A 20905-nucleotide genomic window follows, 5' to 3' on the forward strand; every position below is an offset into this window, starting at 1 on the left:
TGTCGCTTTCAAAGTAGCTAAAACTGTCATCTCTCTTTCTTTATACAACAGAGAGGTGGTTCCGCCCATAACTCTGGACAACTGAAGGTGGGCCAAGTAATCCTAGAGGTAAATGGAGTGTCACTTCGAGGAAAGGAACATCGGGAGGCTGCACGTCTCATTGCCGAGGCCTTTAAAACCAAAGCGAAAGACTACATTGACTTCTTGATCACAGAGTTAAATGTGGCTCTATAGGACCCTACGATCCCCATGATGCTCTCTTCCTGTATCATTAAAGAGCTCTGGGACCCAGTGACATGTCTTGCCATGATTAACCCCAGAATCCTGTTACGTAATAGACTTCCAGTCATCTTCCTCTGTGATGTTTGACAGCAGACAGCGTTCGAAAGGCCATCCTTCGCAAACCAACCCGTGTTGACCTTTCAGACTGCAAATGCCAGGACAGAGCAAAAGTTCAGGTTTTTCTGGCCAGTTTGTTCTAAAAGATGAATTCATCTTTCCAGTGGGTTTATTCTTTATCAGCCACTGTAATGAAATTTGGTCACCTGACTGCAATACGGCGAGAGGCTCTTGGATATGGAGCTTTGATCTTTTGATATGTGGGGAACAGATCCAGCGTCTTGACCTTTGAAGATTTGTGTGAACAAGAAAGTAACAGTTTTTTTAAGTAGTAGCTATTTTATAAGAAATGTATTTAAAATATATATATATTCAAAGGTTGAGAGGCGGACTTAGATTGCTTATAGTAAATAGTGACTAACTAAAATAAAAACTACAATGCTTCTCTCTACAGAAACGGTACGTGTGGGCAGAATTGCTGAGACATCTGTCATTATTGCCTTTTTAGATAGTTAGATGGTTTTCATTTTTGATTATTGTTTGTGTTGTTTTGCAGTTGATCTCATCATGCAGTAATTACCAAATTGTGGCAATTAACCACTGGGACAGAAACTGCTAGAAACAACAGCTCTGTTCCAAAACCAGTGACATAGACAATGTTTTAGGACGTTAGATGCACTCGTGTTGCATGGGCTTTGCCAGGAGATATCTTGTTTCCTTCACAGAGAAGACAAACCCACAATGCATTGCGACAATGTACTTGTAATCAAAGACTACAGATATAAACACTGCTTTTTTATTACTTTGAATGGGAAAAAGTGCGAAGCTCAGCTGTTCTAAAGGCAAAAGTCCCTCCTTCTAGTCCAATGAGCCCGTCATCAATCGTTAAAGAGTAAATATGTCCTTAAAATCACATTTCATGCAGTGTGTAATGTTGCTGCGTGTGAATGTAAGCAGTCTGCCAAGTTGTAAAGCCGAAAGACTCGATGATTCTCTGGGGGAGGGTACTGGTCAACCTTTTTGCGTGCACAGCAGCTGAAGCAACCTAGAAGTATTTTTAGTGCAATTTGAGGTTTACCAACACAATTTATGGTACAGTTGATGTCAGCTTTAATTGTTGGCCGGAACCATGTTGTTTGGTTGCTCTTTATTTTGATAGTCCACTCTAGAAATTATACTGACTGTAAGTAACTTTGCAACTAAATTCCAACTAACTCGCAATAGTTTGCATTTACATGGCAACTCTAACCAGAATATTAGTAGACTGTTAGGATTAGGGTTGGTAAAGGATTAGAAGAATAATTTGACATGTAATTGTAAAGTTACTAATAGTCTTTTGAGGGATTATCAAAGTAAAGTATTAGCAGATATCAGAGAGGCAGGCTTGCAAAGTTGTAAAATATCTCAAGTGGGCTATCAAAATAAAGCGTTACCTGTTGTTTTATTGTGACCTTAGCAAGTGATTTTCAGCCATCCCTATTTAAGCACATATAGGATTTGTGCTGCATCCCAATTCGCCTACTTATACTATGCACTGAAAGTATGTACTGTTTTTGTTATGGAAAATTATATACATTTTAGGGCATGGCGAAACAGTGCACACACTGGGACATAGTAACACAAAACAGACACTGTGATCAATAATTGTCACGAACATCAAAATACAGCACTTCTTTGCATTTAAGTATTTATTTATGCATTATTTCTTACGTAAGGTTTACTGTATACTTACATTTATTAATTCAGCAAAGCATCACTTATTTAATTTTATTAATCCAGTGAAGCATCACTAAACTCCACCTACTGGAGGTGAGTTGTGGGTAATATCAGCCGTTTGAGTGTCAGTGGATCCACACTTCGAATTTTCACCAGAAACAGTAAACCATACGTGTAGTTTGAGAATCCTCATTTCAGCATACTATGATTTGAAACATACTAATTCTATTCTGAATATAGTTAAGGACGGATATGCGAATTGGGACACAGCGTTGGTCTCGTATGACTGAGATAGGCACCCGGAGACGTCGCAAATATGGCCGCCCACTGCCGTTAGAGGAACTTTGTTGTTATTTCCTCAGTAGCAAAGAGCGTTCATTAAAAATTGTTGAATACAAATCTATTTCATCCATGACTTGTCTACTGTGAATTTTTGAGATAGTTGCATTATCAATGGTTACCGTAGCAACGTGCAAACACCAAATGTAATCGTATGTCGAGTCTCCTGTACTTCATGTAAAGCACTGTGTTAAATTTCACTTAAGATGCCTATATTAACAGGAAGGCACCTCACTGGGATTGGAACAGTTTGTGTTTGTAAAAGCCGTTGAAAACAGGCCTGGTGTAATGATTCTGGGAAAGAAAAATCCGTCATTTAGATTTAGTTAGATGGAGGGAGAAAATGAGGAGGAGACACTTTATCCAATTATGAGTAGTGAATCAAGACATGGCAATCAGAGACGAGCAGCTATTAAAACTAATGAAAAGTTCGACTCTTCAGCAAGGAATCTGATTAGTGGATTCAAAAAAGGTGGTGGCACAAAGCAACAATGTGTCGGTCCTTTTATAAAATGTATCAAGTGGGAAAGGAAATTGAGAAATGGTGTTATTGTAAGGCGAGTGTGTTTTTGAATGCAGAGGCAGGGTGTGATGGTGTGAAACAGTCCCACGACCTGAAGTGGGTGTGTGAGTGTGAAAGAGCCACCTGAATGAGAACATGCAGGTCAATCTCTCCTTAGGCATTAAAATATTGACTAGCGCAAGCAGGTGGGTTGCTTTTTCCCAACCAACCAAGATTGTAAGACCACCTAGATCTCATATGCCACCATTTTGACTCTTCTAGAAACACATGTTATTAGCCCTGAATGGATAAATCTGAACAGTGTATATATGCTATATCAATATATTTTAAGTAAATTATTTGGAAAATGTTGATAATATAATCCTGACCTGTTTTCCTTTCTATGTTTATGGTGCTCAGAGAAAAGACTATAAACAGACTGGCAAGTCTGAATGCTCCAGCCACTTTGTTGGAAGATCTAACAAATCTAATGGATTTGCTGTCTACTTGTTTGTTTTGTTCATTGCATATTCTGTTGATCCACATGTTTTATTCCCCACACCAGGGTTTATGTTAAGATTTCATCCACTTGTCTAAAAGCAGTAATGAAAAGTAAAAACATCCTTTTCTCTGAATGATCTGTCCTCCTATGTAAGAGCATTTCCTTAAAGCTCACCCCACAGATGCAGAACATTCACAGCAAAATCCTGAATGCACAAAGGTATCGGGTATGAAAGACATCTGAAGCCAAAGAAAGAGAGAGATCTTTGCAACAGTATCTCATCCCACCGATGCGTCTCTTGAAATGGAAAGCAGTTCTGTCTCACGTGTGTATGTGGACCCACAGAGCTTTTGTTTTATAGGTGGACAGAATACAGAAAACAAAGCATGTCTGACCGTGCCGACCTTCAGATGTGGACAAACCTACATTTACTTACCGGATGTTCCACATGAAAAAGGTTGAAAGCTCGCAGGGATCGTTCTTAAAACTAATGGCTAATGTTATGTTAAAGTTCTCTTAAACTGTCAAAAACTGTAACAGTGCAGTAACGTCAAAAGAACCGTTCGTCAACATTTATAAATGTGTCCAAGGAAGGATAAACAAAATGATACCCTTCATCTCTGCTCATGTTGGTTCGGTTGTGTCGTGATGGACAGTGATTGAATTTTCCTAACCTGAAATCAAAATAATCCAGCCAACCACTTGTGTTTTAACACAATATTCTAAAGCTTTCCACTTTTTTATTTATTTATAATTGCCTTGATTGGTATTATTTTGTTCCCATTATGATTGTTGTTACCGCAACAACATCCACTTGAACTGTAGGCCTATGTTCTTTGCGTTTTGCTGCCTCTTGAACAGTTCAAAGAACACCGACACAGCCATGGTATTTATACACAAAGTGTGTTTAATTTTCCAATAAAGATAAACTCCAGGAAAAAAGCTTTTGTCTATCTATTCTTTTCTCATCTCTGCCCAGTTTGTAGTGCTTAGTATCAGGTACAATTCTCATTAACTTTAATCAGAGAGATAATGTAGAATTAATAGGCCTTCACGTCTCACTAAGAAATGAATTTCATAGAGGCGTGCTTTGAATCCAATTTGACCATTCATTCATACACAAACCTAAACACACATGATCATCTGGGTTGGGCTGGTTCCATTAGTTGTTAACCCGGCATCTTGTGGTTTCTCATTCATTAGGTGTCAAACCACAAAGAAAATCATTAGAGGTGTATGTAGCGAGAAACCACATTAAACACACAGCAACATGGTTGGGTGAGTAAAACAGCATAATGAGCACATCATTTGAAAACTGGATTCATTTTTAATATAGTATGTTTGTGTTGCATATAAATTCAAATAATGTAAACGTACAGCATAGTACAAAGATATTTAAACATAGGCCTATTCCAATAAATAAAATCATTACTTTTGTGTGTTTTATATTACATTTTATACAGTTATTTTATATTACTGTTAAAACCAAGGTTAAGGTGTTGTGATTGAATGAGTTTTGAGCATGTTTCTGTTGGTCAGGCCAGAAGATAAACTGGCCAACTGGCTAAAAACCACATTGATAAACTGTAAAACCACCTTGAACCAGGCTGTTGTTTTGGTGGTCTTAACCGATTCAAGCTATTTTGTCAGCGAAAACATATTCAAAGCATGGAACAGCATGGTACTTTGTCAGTGTTTTTTGACTGGGAATTCTTCCAGCACTGACATCTGGTGCCAAAGAGAAGAGCCACATTTAATTATAAAAAGCCATCGCATGGCTCCATCATGTGTTTGGACATGGTATCGCAGCACACTATCGTATGGTTTTGACTATCATCTTGCGGTGTGTTAAATTAAGACTGCTTTAAAAAAAATAAAGTAAAACAATAAGATTCACGAGGACATTGCAATAATTTAGAGGCTCTAAAAATGTACGAGTTATAGTGAAAATAGTGTACGGTTGACACGTGACTGGTTCGCATATTTTGATCCCGCCCAATTCCCAATCACGCCAATCACAACTTTGGATCTAGCGTCGTGTTGACTTTGACAACCAGGCCCCGCCCCCAAAACGACGTTTTATTTTTAATGCTATAAAGCTAATTAACTTTACGTCTTTGTTGTACCTTCTTAGAGCTTTTTTTGTTAAATAAGTTTAAGTTTTGCCAGCTTTGTATTCGACGAATTTAAAAAGGGGTGAAAAAAACCTGTTGCAGAGTCAAGTAACAGAGATTGTGCCTGGCTCGAGCAACACAAAGCGCAAAATGCGTTCTTGACACGGAACTACGTAAAAGATGAGTATACTGGAAATAACACAAAACAAAAGAGATAGGACCCTCGAGTTAGGTGTTTTTGACAAGAAGTTGGTAAGAAGTCCCTGTTTGAATCGTCACTAGATGATGAAGGGGCGGGTTTGTGGGGTTAGTTTGTGAGCGTGCGGTTCTCAAGGCAACGGTCTGAAGTTCATGCAGATGCAGTCAGAAGATCTCTGTGTTTGCACTGGGAAATCTTTTTCATTATTTATCGGATAAGGTAAGGCGTTCAAAACAACAAAATTGAGCCTTGTTTGTTTGAAGTCATTCATAACTAATTCCATGTTCTATTTGTTTTTTTTTTCAAGAGCTTGGTTTGTAATAAGTGCTGAATGGTGTGCGCGATTGACATGTGCGAGTTACTACTACAACCAGTCAGAGGGGTTTTAGTCTTGATCAACAGGTTGAACGTCTCTGTTCAGGCAGGCAATATAAGCCTGTTTCTCTATTTTGACATAGTAAATCTTAAACCTAATGCAGTTTATTACATTCAATAAACTATGTTATGAACCAGAAAATATGTTTTGTGTTTTTGTGTTGCCTTTGCCATGGGAGAACTATCTAACCTAAATGTTAAATCAATGACTTCTCATTCATGGAACTTTATAGGTTACTTTATCAGAAGGTAAACTAGAATTTGTCTTTAGAAAGACGTCTTTCATGTCATGTGGGTAATTAGATTTAAAAAAATTAATGGTTTTCTTGGGGGGGGGGTTGTCCTATTAAAACAGCACAGTGTAAATGACAATTATCAAACAACCCCAAAGTAAACAGAAAAGCAAGGTTCAGGTTTTGAGTACAGTATTCTTCTCATTTCATTACATTGGATGTGTTTGTTTGATTGCAAGATGCCTTCCTTCCTCCCTTCATATGGCTTTGGGCCATAAGGAGCTTTTAGTGTTGTCTTGCTAATCCTTTTTGAGCTCTGTGTGTTGGCTCTGTTATAAATTCGGTACAGTAACTGTGGATGAACTATGTTTAGTATACTTGTTGCTTTTGGCTGAGCTCACTGTCATCTTGCTGAATGGATGCTGGAGAGCTAGACAAGCGTTTAATTAGCGTATGCTACAAAAAGCAGATGCACTCAAGAGATTTGCAGACTTCCTAGGGTGTCTGTGTGTGTTGACACTGTATGCTGACAGATCTCCAAAGTGTGTGTCTCTGCGGTATAGTTATTCAAAGCCAAGTTTTCATCTTCTAGATGAAACTGCATTAACAACTCTTTTTACATCTGTAACGTAACGCTTTTCAGAGTGAATTGGTATTTCCAATGGTTGAAAAAAATGATCCACCTGGAATTGATTGGAACAGGAATGTGCATTCAGAAAGTAATTACGTAATTATGTTTATTATTCCTCAACCGTAAGTAATGGCTCACCTTGAGAATATTCTTTAAAAAGACTTTTTTATTGTTTCACAGAAGAGCAATATGGGTAAATGAATGACTTGAGTAAATGATGTATGCGTTACATCATGTACTCCAGTTGTAGAAAATGAGCGGTGAACATTGTGTCTTCCATCTTTTCGTAGGAATTGTTTTACAATGTTCCTATCTCAGCTCAATTTAATTATTTTGCTGTAAATCGGCGCGCTGAATGCTGATTGGCTGTGATGCAATTAAAGCTGCTGACTGTTGTGTGGTCACCATGGCAACCAAGAGCCCTGTGCATTTTTTGTATAAACCCAACCCCATGTGCTATTCACCATCCGGACACTGTTTTTATAAAGATGTGTGATGTTGCCCTTCAAGATAGGAAACAGCAATAGAGTGGTGTGATGTTTCTGTGTGCTGATATATTCCAAAACAAATATTCTGTGTCACATGGGAAACATGATGCAGCACGGCTTGTAACTCTAAATTAAATATCAAATATCTAATGATTGACTGGGAGATGTTTCGTAATTCCACCTGGGAACAGCCGTTTACATACAAGCGTTTGTATTGCCTTTCATCAAGAATCATTAGCGGTGTGCCACAGTACACTAACGACTGCATTAATTACACTATTGTACAGAGATCATTTCTCTTTACTGTCTGTTTTGTGTATTTATGTGGCTGAAAGACAAACACGCATACACATTGATTGCTATTTAAGTGCACTGAGCTTCCTTTTTTAATCTGTTTTTTAGGTAGTTTTACGTGACCCGAGTGGACAGTCCTCAACCTGTTCATTAAAACATTTGCAACTGCTGATGTCTTAGCCACGACTCTGAGAGATGACCTCAGCATCATTGCCCAGATTGCTACAGGTGCTCGAGGTGAAGTAAGAGAGAGATGAAGAGGGAACCGATGGAGTGGACCAGAGGTGATACCACTGCAGGGGTTCTGGTGTGGACACCAGCCCCAGCCTACTCCTCTCCCTCAAGCCCAGAGGGGTCGGACTTCAGATGGGAGGAAGAAGTAGATGAGGACTTTCAAAGCCAGATGGATGAGAACGGCATCATTGGTCTGGCAGAGAGTCAAGGGCAGCTGGAGGTATCAGAGATCAGTTTGACTAATAACTTTACATTAATAGGTCATTTAGAGCGGCCTCATCAAGACTCACCTTGAGAAAAGTTTCCTTGGGTTTACTAAGAATTTAGCTATTGAGCCTCAGTCTTATCAATTTATGCATTTTGTTATGTGTGTTTGTATAGTTGTTAACGGATATTATTAAGAAATTATAATGGAAATATTGCTGCCAGAGCACTTTTATAAAACAATCTCTAATAGGAAATTGTTTGATTGTTTGTTTTACTTGAAGTGATTAATTAGTATGCCATTATTAGGTGGATCATAGAGAAGAGGAGATTGCAGAGGACATGTTGTGGTATGTGAAGACCCCAGAGCCTGAGGATGGACCACCACCGTCCGCACTGGAGGAGATAAGCTTCCACCTGAGTGAACTGCTAGACTCGGGCCCCCTCTCTCAGCCCACTGAAAATGACTGCCATACTTCTTACATGCGTAAGACCTTAGTTCATTAAACATCTGCAACTGTGTTAAATTGAAATCATTTTCAATCCTTCAATAGTTTGTTCACACACCAACTATTATCGATCCTTTTTGTATCTTAGATTCTGATGATGATAACGAAGATATATATATATATTATGTACATAATATACATCAAAATAAATGTGTTGATTCATTTCTGTTTCTTCTCTTTTAGAAGAAGAGCAGGTCGCAGATGATGACCAAAGCGTTTTATTGGAGGACTGGACCGATGATGAGCATGATGCCAGGAGCCCAATGATCCACAGGCAGGAATTACACACTTTCCCAGAGAGAGACGGAACATTAGACATGACAGATGAAGATACTGCGGAAAAAGACATGTGTGAAGATTCTCAGAGACATACAGATCACTCATTTCCTGTCACAGAAAAAATGGCGCCTCACATCGACCCGATAAAGGGTCTCGATTTCAGTCAAAATGGGATTGAAGACTCCAAAAATATTCCAGATGTAGAAATTACTGAGCATTCGGAACAAAGTGATTCCGAAGAACTCAAGAAATGTTTTCCCTCAGCTTCACATCTGTCCTCTCCAAACACTCTTCATACCTTTCCTCATTTGTCCTTTGAGGAGCAGATTAATAACTGTGGGATTGAGGCTGAGACCGTTTCAGAGGGAGCTCTTTCCAACGTCGGGGTGGAGTCATCTCATAGCACTAGCAGTCACCAGAGATTTGACCCTAAATCTTACCAAACTATTCAATCTAGAGAGCTGGAGATTAAATACAAGATCACACCTCAGACCTCAGTGAGAAGCCCGTTGATGAAAATCAGACTTGGAAAAACAAACCATGCTGGTATGAGTGAAGATAAAGGAGAAAGAAGGTTGCACAGTCCCTACCACAACCACCAGCTTCCAACACCCTCTCCTACAAAAACAAACCCAGATTTCCAGGATCGTCGTGCACAGCGTATTGCTAAAGCGAGAGAGTGCTCTCCGCCTCCTGCACCTCACCGTTCTTCAGATAAAAATAACCAAAGAACCTCCAAAACGTCCCACACCGATCCAGATGATATCAGGTGTCACAAATGCAACATAACTGTTTATTCTGCATAACATGAATATAATTAAACCAGTCTTTGTTATTAATATAGTGCACTTTTCCTGGGTTTTCTTAGGAAAGGCCAACTGAGCCACCCATTGCCGGATTTCTCTAAAGTGGGGCCGAAGGTTCATTTCCCAAAGGGTGGATACAAGCCCCCTAAAAGTCGTGCCGTTGCTCATGGCAAAACTTCACAGCCTGTTCTACCTGTAGTTTTCAAATCACCTGCTGAGATTGTGCGAGAGGTCCTGTTGAGCAGCACTGACGAGTCTCCAGGAAGTCCTTCCTCCAGTGGGACCCACAAACGTTTAAACAGTACAGTACCAGAGGAGTTCCGCTGTCCCCAACAGGCCAGCACACTAGTGCAACAGCTTCAGGTACATAAAGCAAAGCGAAATAGAAAACACTGACACTGTTTTCACATTGATTTAATTGCCTGATCCAAACCAGAGTTTGATTCCACCCCTGACCCCAGTGGGGTCTTTGCATTATTTCCAGTATATTGTATTATTATTGCCATAGTATGTTTGTGTTATGAATGTACCATTGGAGCGGAGTTCTAGCAGCTGCTGTTGCTAGGTTATTATGACTCGAAGGGGCCAAAAATAAAAAAGCTTTGTTCACTTGACTTTTTACAATTTTTGATATTTTAATATACCATCAAAACAGATTCACAAGGTGCAGATTCATTACTAAAACGTTGATGTTGAATAGAATATGGTTTTATGTCAACTGCGCTCATCTTGGCTTGTCTCTTACTCTTAAAGGAGGACTACAACAGGCTTCTGACTAAGTACGCTGAGGCTGAAAACACAATTGACCGACTCCGTCTCAAAGCTCAGGTTAGCTGGTTTCGGTTTATTCTGTGCTTTTGTTCGTCTGTTGAACACAATGACGTTTTTCACCTCTTAATGATTTTAAAAGCTTTCGTCTGAAGGTTCACTTATATTCAGTGACACACTCCCTCGTCTCCCTCTCCATCTGCTCTGATGTCGACAAGAGCTATTTATAGACTCTTCAGGCTGAGTCAACACAAAATAAATTCACAATCCCGTTTGTGACGCCCATAATCACAGCCCTCGGCTCAGCAGCAGCACTGTGTGTTTTCAACCACCGATTCTGATGTTTTAGCTTAAATGAAAGGCCTGCAGAGAGGGTTTACTTCAAAGCACATAGGCACTTTTAGAAAGACTAGAGAACAAACAGTGCACATTGCATTTATTTGCACAAACTGGTATATTATCAAATAAATAAGTCTTAAAATGAAAATGAGATTATATAGAAATTATAGTTGCACATCACATACATGTATAAATTGACTTAAAATCTGCTGCATGGTTTTCATACTGTGGTGACACAGATTGTGTTGTAATAAAGAATAAATGGGATCTATTTTATTCAAGACACTCGGGGTCAAATAGCGGTTAGTCGGTATGATTTATTGTTCTGGGACGTATTGAGGGGGGAAAGTCAATGAGTCTCCATTAGACTTCAGCATGCAAAGCCATTGCAACAAACCAATATGCCCTCATGGGTGTGTGTATTAAAGTGCACGAAGAATCCAGCATAATGGTATTGTGTTTTGAGTGCATTTCTTCATGGTGTTATTGGATGTCAACAAACACAGTGTTTTATCAGCCAGCACAGCTGTGACGTCTCTAAGCACCAGTGGAAAACACTCATTAAACGCCCAGTTTTATGACGCCCCTATTGTATGTGAGTTTTCTTGATCTTCCATTGTGGTTCTGCCATTAGGCTGCAGTAAATCTGAGGGGTCTGTCAGGTGGAGAGGTGGGTGGGATCTGATAGGCTCAGCATCTACACAAAGCGACCACAAAGTTGTACCTGCCATTGGATGTTGGAAAATCTTAATTTTTTATATCTGCCAGCTGACGTGGCATTTTAACACCGTGACATGCTATAATGGTATATGTTTGCTCACCGGTTTCGAGCTGCCTTGAAAAAAATTCATAAGGTGAAAAAAATCATAATCATAAGGTGACACTTTTTTTGTCATGTTTTTGATACATGATTGTCATGAATGTGATATTCTGTTTTCAGGTGAGTCTGTATTCTGACCCGCCCAAACCCAGTACTGCTATCCTGTCGGGTGTCATTCAGGAGGGGTCAAAGGTCATGACCCTCAGCTTTCCTCAAGCACAGAGGGCAGAGTTTGGTGCAGGCTCTGCTAATCCAACTGGGCAGAGAGATAATTTAGGTAGATGATTCTAAAAATCCACCTTTGAAACTATGCTGTACGGTATATTATCGCCTGGAAATTGTGTTTCTTATCGACTTGATTCGTTGATTTTAAGCGATACTGTCTAAAAACATGTTTTATGCTAAATGTGGTTTGCGGTAAAGCTTAAAGTCTGTTTGGTTCCCCTAAATTGTAGCTCACATAAACTCAAGAAAAGCCCAAACTCGCCCGTCCTCCACGAACTCGGTTTCCTCCAGGAGTTCCGTGTCCAGCACTGCAGACCATCTGACAGAGACTCTGACCAAACAAACCTGCAGATTTCAGCTACAGGTAACTGACATTTTTTGTGTCGCATAACAAAAATCATGCGTTTGTGAGTGAAGAATTTGAAATACTGTATCTACTTGTTCAGGTTGATTCTTTTGAGGAGCTTTTGAAGAATGGGAAACTGAAGCCTTGCGAAGAGCTGAAGGTATTTTCTTTCTTTTCCATCTTCTTCTTTCTACAAAAGTGAACCGAGTACTGTATCTGGAGTCAGATTGACTCTGAATCCCCCGCAGGGTGTCTCCACACTGGCTGAGGGACAGGAATCTCTCGAGAGGGCTTATCTGGATACGCGAGCCCAGTTTCGGATGCTACAGCAATGTCAAGGCAGGCCTTTGACCTTTGACCCCGACAGGTGGGCTTTGTTTCTTTTTATTGCATGATAAAAGCACTCGCTAAAACGCATTTTCTGCCAGCAAGTGTTTGAAGTGCTGTGTTTATGTGGGCATGGAACAGAGAACTAGAGGGTCAGATCTTTACATCAGGGATGCGATTGGAGGAACTGAAGGAGCGGATAAAGCAGAACCAGACCACTTTAGAACCTCCTTCAACTCCAGCCCCTCACTCGGATATGCTGTCTTTGTCCATGCTGGAGACTGAACCATTACCCGAGGTACCTTAAGGCCCCAAAACATGTGGTTGTTCCCATAGTAAAGCAGGAACGCAAGGATGTACAATGAGTCTCTTAATCTCTCAGAGCCCACTGTCAGCTGCCCATCCTGAGGCTTGTGTTGGCGCAGAGGTGAGTTCAGTTAACGGAGAGAGCGATGAAGAGGAGATGCTTCCGTCCCATCTTTATCATCTGAATGACAAACATCAATGTGTGGAGAAGGACTTCAGTAAACTCATGGACCGGTGAGTGAACTTTAACCAGCATACCTCACTTCCACGGCTCTCCATGCAAAATCAGGGAGTTCCTAAATGACTGTGAATCTCCTTTCATCTAGCTACCAAAGTTTTAAAGAGCTCCCAGGGCTGCTGGACAGAAGTGTGACCTTAATGGGCTGTGACTCGCTGGATTTTAAACACTCTTCTCCTCCCAGGAATGAAAGCTCCACGAACAGACAACAATGGTCTAGCACTGACAGAGCGAAAAGGTAAACACAGTCATATCAATGGCCTTTTTACATGGAACGAGTCGCCTCATGTGGGCCAGCCAAGTACTGCTGATGTTATCGCTGTCTGCAACTGAATAAACAACATTAACGACACCTGAATGTGTAAGAAAGAGAGAGACATTAAACAATCGCCATCGTTCTTATTTCTATAGGCAGCCTGTAGCAGATTGTGGCCCTCCCTCTGGCCCATCCGTGAGGTCACAGGTCTGTGACGCCATGGAAACTCACCCCAAGGCGCCATGCCACTCCTCTCTGTTGCCAGGGCAACCGGGCAGGGAGAGGAAAACAGCAGGAAACAGAATGGTCCTCAGCAGCAGCATGACCAGCTTGGCTGAGAGCATAGAGACTGGAAATAGGATCTTGAAAACAAAGAGCAAGACTGTTGTAGCGCCCCCTCTGGTCAGTGACGGTAGATGTGATATGAATCTGTGATAAACAACAATAGCATTTTGACTCACATTGCGTAAAGGAAAGGATGATGCCTTTATGTTGATAAATACTAAAGTTTTAGTGCATTTCTGATACTGTAGGATGGAGTTGTGTCTCCAGAGACAGACAGTGGCTTTATGGGATCTGAGAGCAGTCAGCTTACTCCTGCAGTACACAGTCCTCTCCAGCAGAGAGCAGTAGTGAGGTATAAAGCTCTTTTATTGTAGAGTCTCTCTGCCTGTTGTCTGTGAGCATTTTGTATGGACTAAAAAACATAATTTTTTGTGCAATCTAAATCTCTGTCTGGTATCTTTTCTTGTTCCATCAGGTCGTCTGGACCACACATGAAGAACCCCATAAAGGCAAATTCGGCTTGTCGTACTAGGCAGCCTTTGGCGGTTTCCTCTTCTCCCTCACGACTCTCTCTGGATCCCCCTGCAGACCACCTCAGCACAGGAAGATGCACCAGTTCTGTTGGGAGGAGAGCAAGAGAAGAGAGGTGTTCTGCTTCCAGTCTTGCTACCTCTACCTCCACCCTTCATTGGCCTGAAACCACCCTCCAACCCGGGCCGTGCAGCCTCACCAGCCAATCAGAGCATGGGAGTGATCAGGGTATACATACTTTACGTAAAGAATTAGCTGTGTGTACAAAGTCATATTCTTACTCTTATATATCATCCATTTGTATTCAAAAGGCTGGCTAAGACCTAAGATGAATTATTTCTTGTGTTGTCATAACACAAAATTATCTCTGGCACTGAATCTGTATTCCATTTTCTCTCTTTGCATTTTGCTTTCATCCATCTTTTGTTCATTTGTTATTAGAAGAAAAAGCACGAGATAACCCATGCCCACAACCAGCCAATCTGCAGTCCGGATTTCACAGAAGCCCCTCCCTCCGTGTGCCCTATCACCACAGCGACCTCAAAGCCCAAAGTTCTGTCCAGCTAACAAATCACCAGTGAGTTTCCTAAAGGCTGACAAAGCGACTGCAGAACAAACCTAGATTTATTGCTTCTGTTTTGAGTCGTGAGAGCTCTTCTGCAGGGGAGTGCTGGAATAACTCCAGTATTGCAATAAACTCTATATACTGCAATAATCATTTTTCACTGCAATACACTTTGTCTTCCATCTGGAGTTTGTTTCTCAAATAGACTAGCTGAAGAGTGAACGGTGTGTAGTGCTCAGCATTAATCGCCTACCCATACACACCCACCACATGCATCCTGGATCCTCACTAGAATAGTATTTTATAAATCCAATGTGTGTGTTGATTTGAATTCTAACAGAGAGTGAATATATCTGTATGGCCGCCAGTGAAAGCAAAGACCATCTTTCGTAAACAATGTTGGTTGATGCTTTTCAGGTTTACAAAACAAACCTAAGTATAAGCAATAACAATAGTGATGTTTGTCTAAAGAAGCATCACTTCCTGTTTGTGAGGCACAATACAGTTATTGATTCTTGTGGCATGTGTTGTTTCTGGGTGTTTCAGAGAGGCCCTTCAGTCCCTACAGCAGGAAGTGAACAAAGTGAAAGAGAGACTAGAGGGAAGTCTGAGGCTCTCCAAACCTTCCAGTCCTGTTATAGCGCCCCCTAACATCTCAGAGGACACCAGGGATAACACACCCCCACAGGCGGCTACACCTCAGTGGCTTGACTTAAGGCAGCATTCACTGTTTTAGAATTACTTGATGTTACTTTGAGCGTAGACCAACTAAAAACTGTTTTCTTAGGTTACATCTTTAACTTTATCATGTTTTTATCATTTAGATCGTCAGAAAGAATGGGAGGGCAGAGAGAGATGGGAAGCAGAGAGATTAAAGGGAGAAGCGGTGCTCCACGACTCACCCTGAGGAAGAGATCAGCATCTTTGCCCAGATATAGATCTGAATCCAATACGAGTATGTTCACCTATAAACGCATCTTTTCAGAGTGACCGCAGAGTACTATATATTTTAATCGTTTTTTATTGAGATTCACCTTGAGGTCATAATGGGAAAATGGAAAAATTGAAAATGTTCTAATGTTTGACGTATTGAATTACACTTCATTTGATTTTGCCCCTTATTAACTCTATAGGAAGTGATTCCGAGCATGTGCAGTCTGAGCCGAGAGCATCTGCGATGAGTTATATCCCAGTGTCCCCTATGACGTCAAGAGGAAGAAGACAAACCAGATCAGGATTTGGCCATCACCAAAATTGTACTAGTGAGAAAATGTGTTTTAATTCGCCATAAATTTAGTGTGATGTTCAATGATATTTCATGGACGTTTTAATGCGTTACTGCAAATTATGCAGGTTATCATTTAATGTTATCATTCATTTTCTTACAATGGCACTGATTGACTTTAAATCTGTTAAAAACAGATTACATGGCTTTCTCTCTGTCTGAGGCCGTAACAAAACAGTACTATGGAAACTTACACTGTGAATATGTATTATTATATACATTCATGAATGTTATGTATTTTTAAGGTGCAGAGCACTGTCACGGAAATCTACCACTGTCCAATGGGCATTTTTAAATGTTTAATGTATATCTCTGATGTCTAGATGAAATCATTAGGTTTTTTCCCATCAGCCCATCAGACACCAGAGGCTGAATCTGAGGATAGTGGTGACACAGAACCAAGCCCAGTCCCACAACCTACCTGTGCACGCTGCGCGTCAAAGCGCATCGGTGCCCCCGCACGTAAGTGTCCTCCCTCCATCATGATAATGGGCTCTGAAACTTAAGCTTACGGTTTCATTAAATTTGCCTTATTTCTGTCCTTCGGTCTTTAACATCATTAAATTACAGGTCCAGCGAGGAGCACACGTATTCCACGTCCCGCCCAGTCCCACTGTAGTCATTGTCCATTGTGTGGTGCATTACAATCCAGTCAATCAAGAATCCCTCAACCAGGTTTGACACTTCATAACCCACAGTATAACCTCACCAGGCCCACCAATTGATTTTTGTCCTCTGTAGAGGACATTTGTTTTTAGTGAATTTCTCTGAGACCTGACTTGGTGGTTTTAATGTGACTTTTGTCCAGTGTAATAAAATTATTTGGTACAGTTTCTCCACTTTTATTGTTTTTTTTTGTGTGTCAGTTTGTTTTCTTCAAAATATTGCCATTATATTACTTGCATTACAAAGAATGATGTTGAACTCTTAATAACTTCTCCTGTGTGGTCATCTAGAAAATCAGGGCTCAGTCCCCGGATGGAGTCAACCAATGAGATCCTTACAGAGGGAGAGAGTAGGCTTTGAGAGTATGGCTGTGGCTCCTTCCCCCACCGTCCTGGGTAGTGTTCCAGTTGTCCCGTATATGCCAGTCTATCCTTCAACTCTGTAAGTAGCTCTTGATGAAGAGCAGTTGATTGTGTATCCCATCAAGCATTGTGAATGATGTGCAATAATTGATTTAAAAATAATATACAATATAAACTATTGACATTGTAAAATATTCAAATACATGAAAATATTTAAGCTGTTGCTGAGCTCTGAGATGCCCAATCGAGTATCGCAGCACACTAACATGTGTCCTCTTGTGTTACTCTCCGCATCAGACTGATCATTGTGTTTTTTCTTGCAGTTACATATCCAGCCCTGTGACAGCCCAGGCCTACTCACAACCATTTAACATCTCGATGAGTCCCTCCAGAGATGAGAGGTCAGAGGTTAGAGGTCATCGCCGGCACTCTCTCTCTATGGACCATCAGCAGTCTTCTCTGAGCAGCTCTCTGAAACGTGCCATCACGGTAGCTAGAAACATGAGGCGGGTCTCGCGTCACATGGCTCACTCTATGGCCTCAGGACTGGAGAACATGAGCGTCCTCGCCACAACCTACTGACGCTTACATTTATATTTAGCAGATGCTTTTATCAAAAGTGACATATCAGTATCAAAGAATACTACACTAGAAACGGCAAGGTCGTTGGTTTGGTTTCTAGGAAACATGCGAAAAAACATGAAATGCACAGTTCACCCAAAAATGAAAATTCTGTCTTCATTTATTCACCCTCAAGTTGTTCCAAATCTGTATAAATTCCTTTGTTCTGATGAACACAGAGAAAGATATTTGGAAGAATACTTGTGACCAAACAGTTCTTGGCCACTATTGACTACCATAGTAGGAAAATTTGCTTTATAAATGTCGTTGTTCTGTTAAACACAAAAGAAGATATTTCGAAGAATGTAGGAAAGCAAACACTTCTGGGCCACTATTGACTATCATTGTAATGGTAGTCAATGGTGGCCAAGAACTGTTTGGTTACAAGCATTTGTCCAAATATCTTTCTCTGTGTTCATCAGAACAAAGAAATTCATACAGAGTAAATCACGACAGAATTTTCATTTTTGGGTTAACTGACCCTTTAAGTTTGTTTGGATGAAAGTGTTGGACAAATGCTCGAAATGTGAATTTATTTTTATTGTTTACATAAAATCATCTCTGTCGAAGTGGTTTGACTGTGATAGGCAGACGTACAATGCTGCAATAGAAAATGATATAAAAATGTGATATTCAACTTTACAAATTGGCAGCTGCAATATTGCAACTCCAAAAAGTATTTGAAAAGGTGTAAGCCATGCTTTAAAATGTCTGAATTTTATTTCATTAGAAAACTAAATATCAAAGTGGCAAAGGATTTACGAGCACTTTCTTAAATTTAAAAATCACATTACCTCAAGTTTTTCTTTGAAACCAGATGATAAAAGTACTATTTTTCCAAATGGCTAAGAAAAGTGAACAAGTTCACTGAAAATGTCTAGCATCATTTATTAGCTGAGGCCGCTTGGTTTTGTATTTTGGTTCACTTGGTTTATCTGATGTATTGATGTTTACACATTTTTAAGTGTGGCTGAAGTGTTCAAATACTTTTAGTGGCCAATGTAGTTCATCTTTGTCTGGCAAGCAACAAATGTATATGTTTGCACATATTTAATGCAATTTTACGATGTAGATGTTAACGTTTTTTTCTTAATTATTTCTAATGAAAGAACTATGAACGGTGCTGCTCTAAAATCTTTTTTGTTTATATTTGTTATTGTTTGTTATTATTAACCTTGCAGTCAACAACAGCAGATATTTAGTGCAGTGGAGTGTAAACAGTCACAGAATACTTTTGAGTCACCAAGAGTTTGCAGCAGCATGAAGGTCTGTGTTAAAAGACCAGCATTTATATCACTTGTGGACGTGTAAAAACAAGATCTAGAATATGTAATTCCCCTTAAGCAGCAGTGGACATCACTACTATGCGAGTTTACGGTCTTTCACCAATTATTAGCTTTTAGCTATGATTAAGAGTTATCTGTATATGATGGCAGATGTTTTATTCGTATAGGTTATGTGTGCAAATTATATTTTCTTAGACACAGTTACTGTAGGGAAAGAAGTTTCAGGAAAATGGCAATTTAAGATGTACTGTAGTTTTTCATGTTTTATATTTATACAGCTGCGACTGTAGACTTCTATAATAATACTATTAAATGATACTTAAAAATGTTACCTGGTGTGTATCTCAGATTTCACTGCTGCAGGTGTTTGTGTGGAGGTAAATCTGTGGCGTATTATTTATCCAGAATCAAGTGATCCAGGTTGGTGACTGATCAACAGTTCATTACACATTACTTGAGTTTAAATTGAGTCATTACTTGCATTTAAAATGTGATTGAAACAATACATCTAAACTGTATTTCTGTGTAAAATGCGAGGCATACTGTAGATGTTTTACACAGCATCCCACAAAAAATATACCCATTCCACTTGTTTAATGGAAGCCAATTTATTAGACAGCCTTAGTACATCGGTACACATGAAGTATACTTTAGTTTGTGCTTCAACACTCGCAAACATAGAATCCAAGTAAGTTGAACAGGTTTAGGGCGGACTACGTTCTTATTTATTGATATTGTCTGAAAAATAAATGTAATAGAAATCAATCAAATAGACACAGTTGAGCGCTATACAACAGCAAGCCCAAAATAAGGTAATATTAAAAGAAGATATCGATAACCATATAAGCGTTTGCATCACAGAAAACGCATAGTGCATTATACAACCTGTCCGCCACAACAGTATAGAGGGAAAACGGATTCAAAACGTTAATTGGGGGCTGCGTTTCTTTGTAAAGCCATTCACCAGTGGAAGATATAACATTGCACCAGAAAACAAACTATTAGACAGACAAACAAAAGATAGATATTACCTATTTTTTCCAAGTTTATCACTACAGCTACAGCTAATACGTCACAAACACATTGGCTTCACATTGGCAAAGAAAATGTTTTACTATTTCACAGTCAGAAATTTCCACCAGTCAACAGTGAGACGAAAAACGGTAACATGGCATATACAACAACACGCTACTCAGTGCATGGCCCGGTTAAGCATTGTTACTAACCAATGATGAGACTTAATCGGACGAGATACAATACTGAAATACAACTGGCCCTTTTTTGAATTCCTTAAACATTTGCAAGCATCGGCCTTCTTGACATAAAAAATGAGGTCTCTGTAGGAGACATGAAAATCAAAGCATATGCTCCAAGAATCGTGGAGGGGTGACGTCCGCTATCTATGTACAGTGTCTGTTTCACTTTCACTTGTTTCTTCTTCATCACTGGAGTCCCAGAAGATGGTCACCGTTTTTATTTTGCACTTTTTTTCAGAGTTTTTAAACATGTCAAAAGGGCCACATAGTAGCGTCCGTGGCATGCACATCTAAAATGAGACAACACCTAACCCCCCCGAGCGTTTCAACTGGTCTGCAGTGTAGCATTCAGCATAGGAAGTGATGAGCGTTATTTTGCCACGCCTGTTCATTTGCATATAAACCAGTCCCTCCCCCACCCACCATCAAACCGTTAGAAAACACAGAAGATAAATAAACGAACGCAAAAGGATCTACCATTTACACATTCTAGCAGGTTCCATAACATACAATATTACATTTGGTACTTTCAGGTTTTAAATGGCAATGAATAATTAAAACTCATGTTGACAGTCTAATCATTTGCATCCATTGTAAAACAGAAGAGTACTTACAATGATTCTTTTATTTCAATATACTATATATATATATACTGTCTC

At 39.8% G+C, this 20905-nt stretch overlaps 2 protein-coding genes across 7 annotated transcripts in view; both read left to right on the forward strand.

Moving 5' to 3' along the window:
* The window catches only part of whrna (whirlin a), a 72072-nt gene extending 71835 nt beyond the window's left edge, over positions 1 to 237 (forward strand). For all 3 annotated transcript variants that reach the window (XM_057360961.1, XM_057360963.1, XM_057360962.1), the window contains one exon: positions 52 to 237. In XM_057360961.1, the coding sequence (XP_057216944.1) occupies positions 52 to 234 (183 nt within the window). In that variant the 3' untranslated portion in view covers positions 235 to 237. The remainder of the gene's footprint in view (positions 1 to 51) is intronic.
* Positions 238 to 5463: 5226 nt separating this feature from the next.
* Positions 5464 to 19307, forward strand: akna (AT-hook transcription factor). 4 transcript variants are annotated; one of them, XM_057361132.1, is made up of 24 exons: positions 5464 to 5930; positions 7841 to 8186; positions 8480 to 8657; positions 8863 to 9727; positions 9827 to 10127; positions 10518 to 10592; positions 11812 to 11968; positions 12147 to 12280; positions 12363 to 12422; positions 12511 to 12629; positions 12731 to 12887; positions 12972 to 13129; positions 13222 to 13371; positions 13545 to 13791; positions 13923 to 14026; positions 14150 to 14433; positions 14647 to 14782; positions 15317 to 15487; positions 15595 to 15725; positions 15904 to 16032; positions 16392 to 16517; positions 16626 to 16730; positions 17012 to 17162; positions 17407 to 19307. In XM_057361132.1, exons 2-24 carry the CDS (start codon positions 7986 to 7988, stop codon positions 17663 to 17665), a joined length of 4398 nt encoding a protein of 1465 aa, XP_057217115.1. In that variant the 5' UTR covers positions 5464 to 5930; positions 7841 to 7985; the 3' UTR covers positions 17666 to 19307. The 4 variants fall into 4 exon arrangements, 3 of the variants coding, with proteins under 3 accessions (XP_057217115.1, XP_057217116.1, XP_057217117.1); XM_057361133.1 differs by having other exon boundaries at positions 16407 to 16517; XM_057361134.1 differs by having other exon boundaries at positions 15904 to 16026; positions 16407 to 16517.
* The last annotated feature ends 1598 nt before the right edge of the window (positions 19308 to 20905 follow it).

This window comes from Triplophysa rosa, linkage group LG19 (genome assembly GCF_024868665.1).
Source record: "Triplophysa rosa linkage group LG19, Trosa_1v2, whole genome shotgun sequence".
Lineage (NCBI taxonomy): Eukaryota > Metazoa > Chordata > Actinopteri > Cypriniformes > Nemacheilidae > Triplophysa > Triplophysa rosa.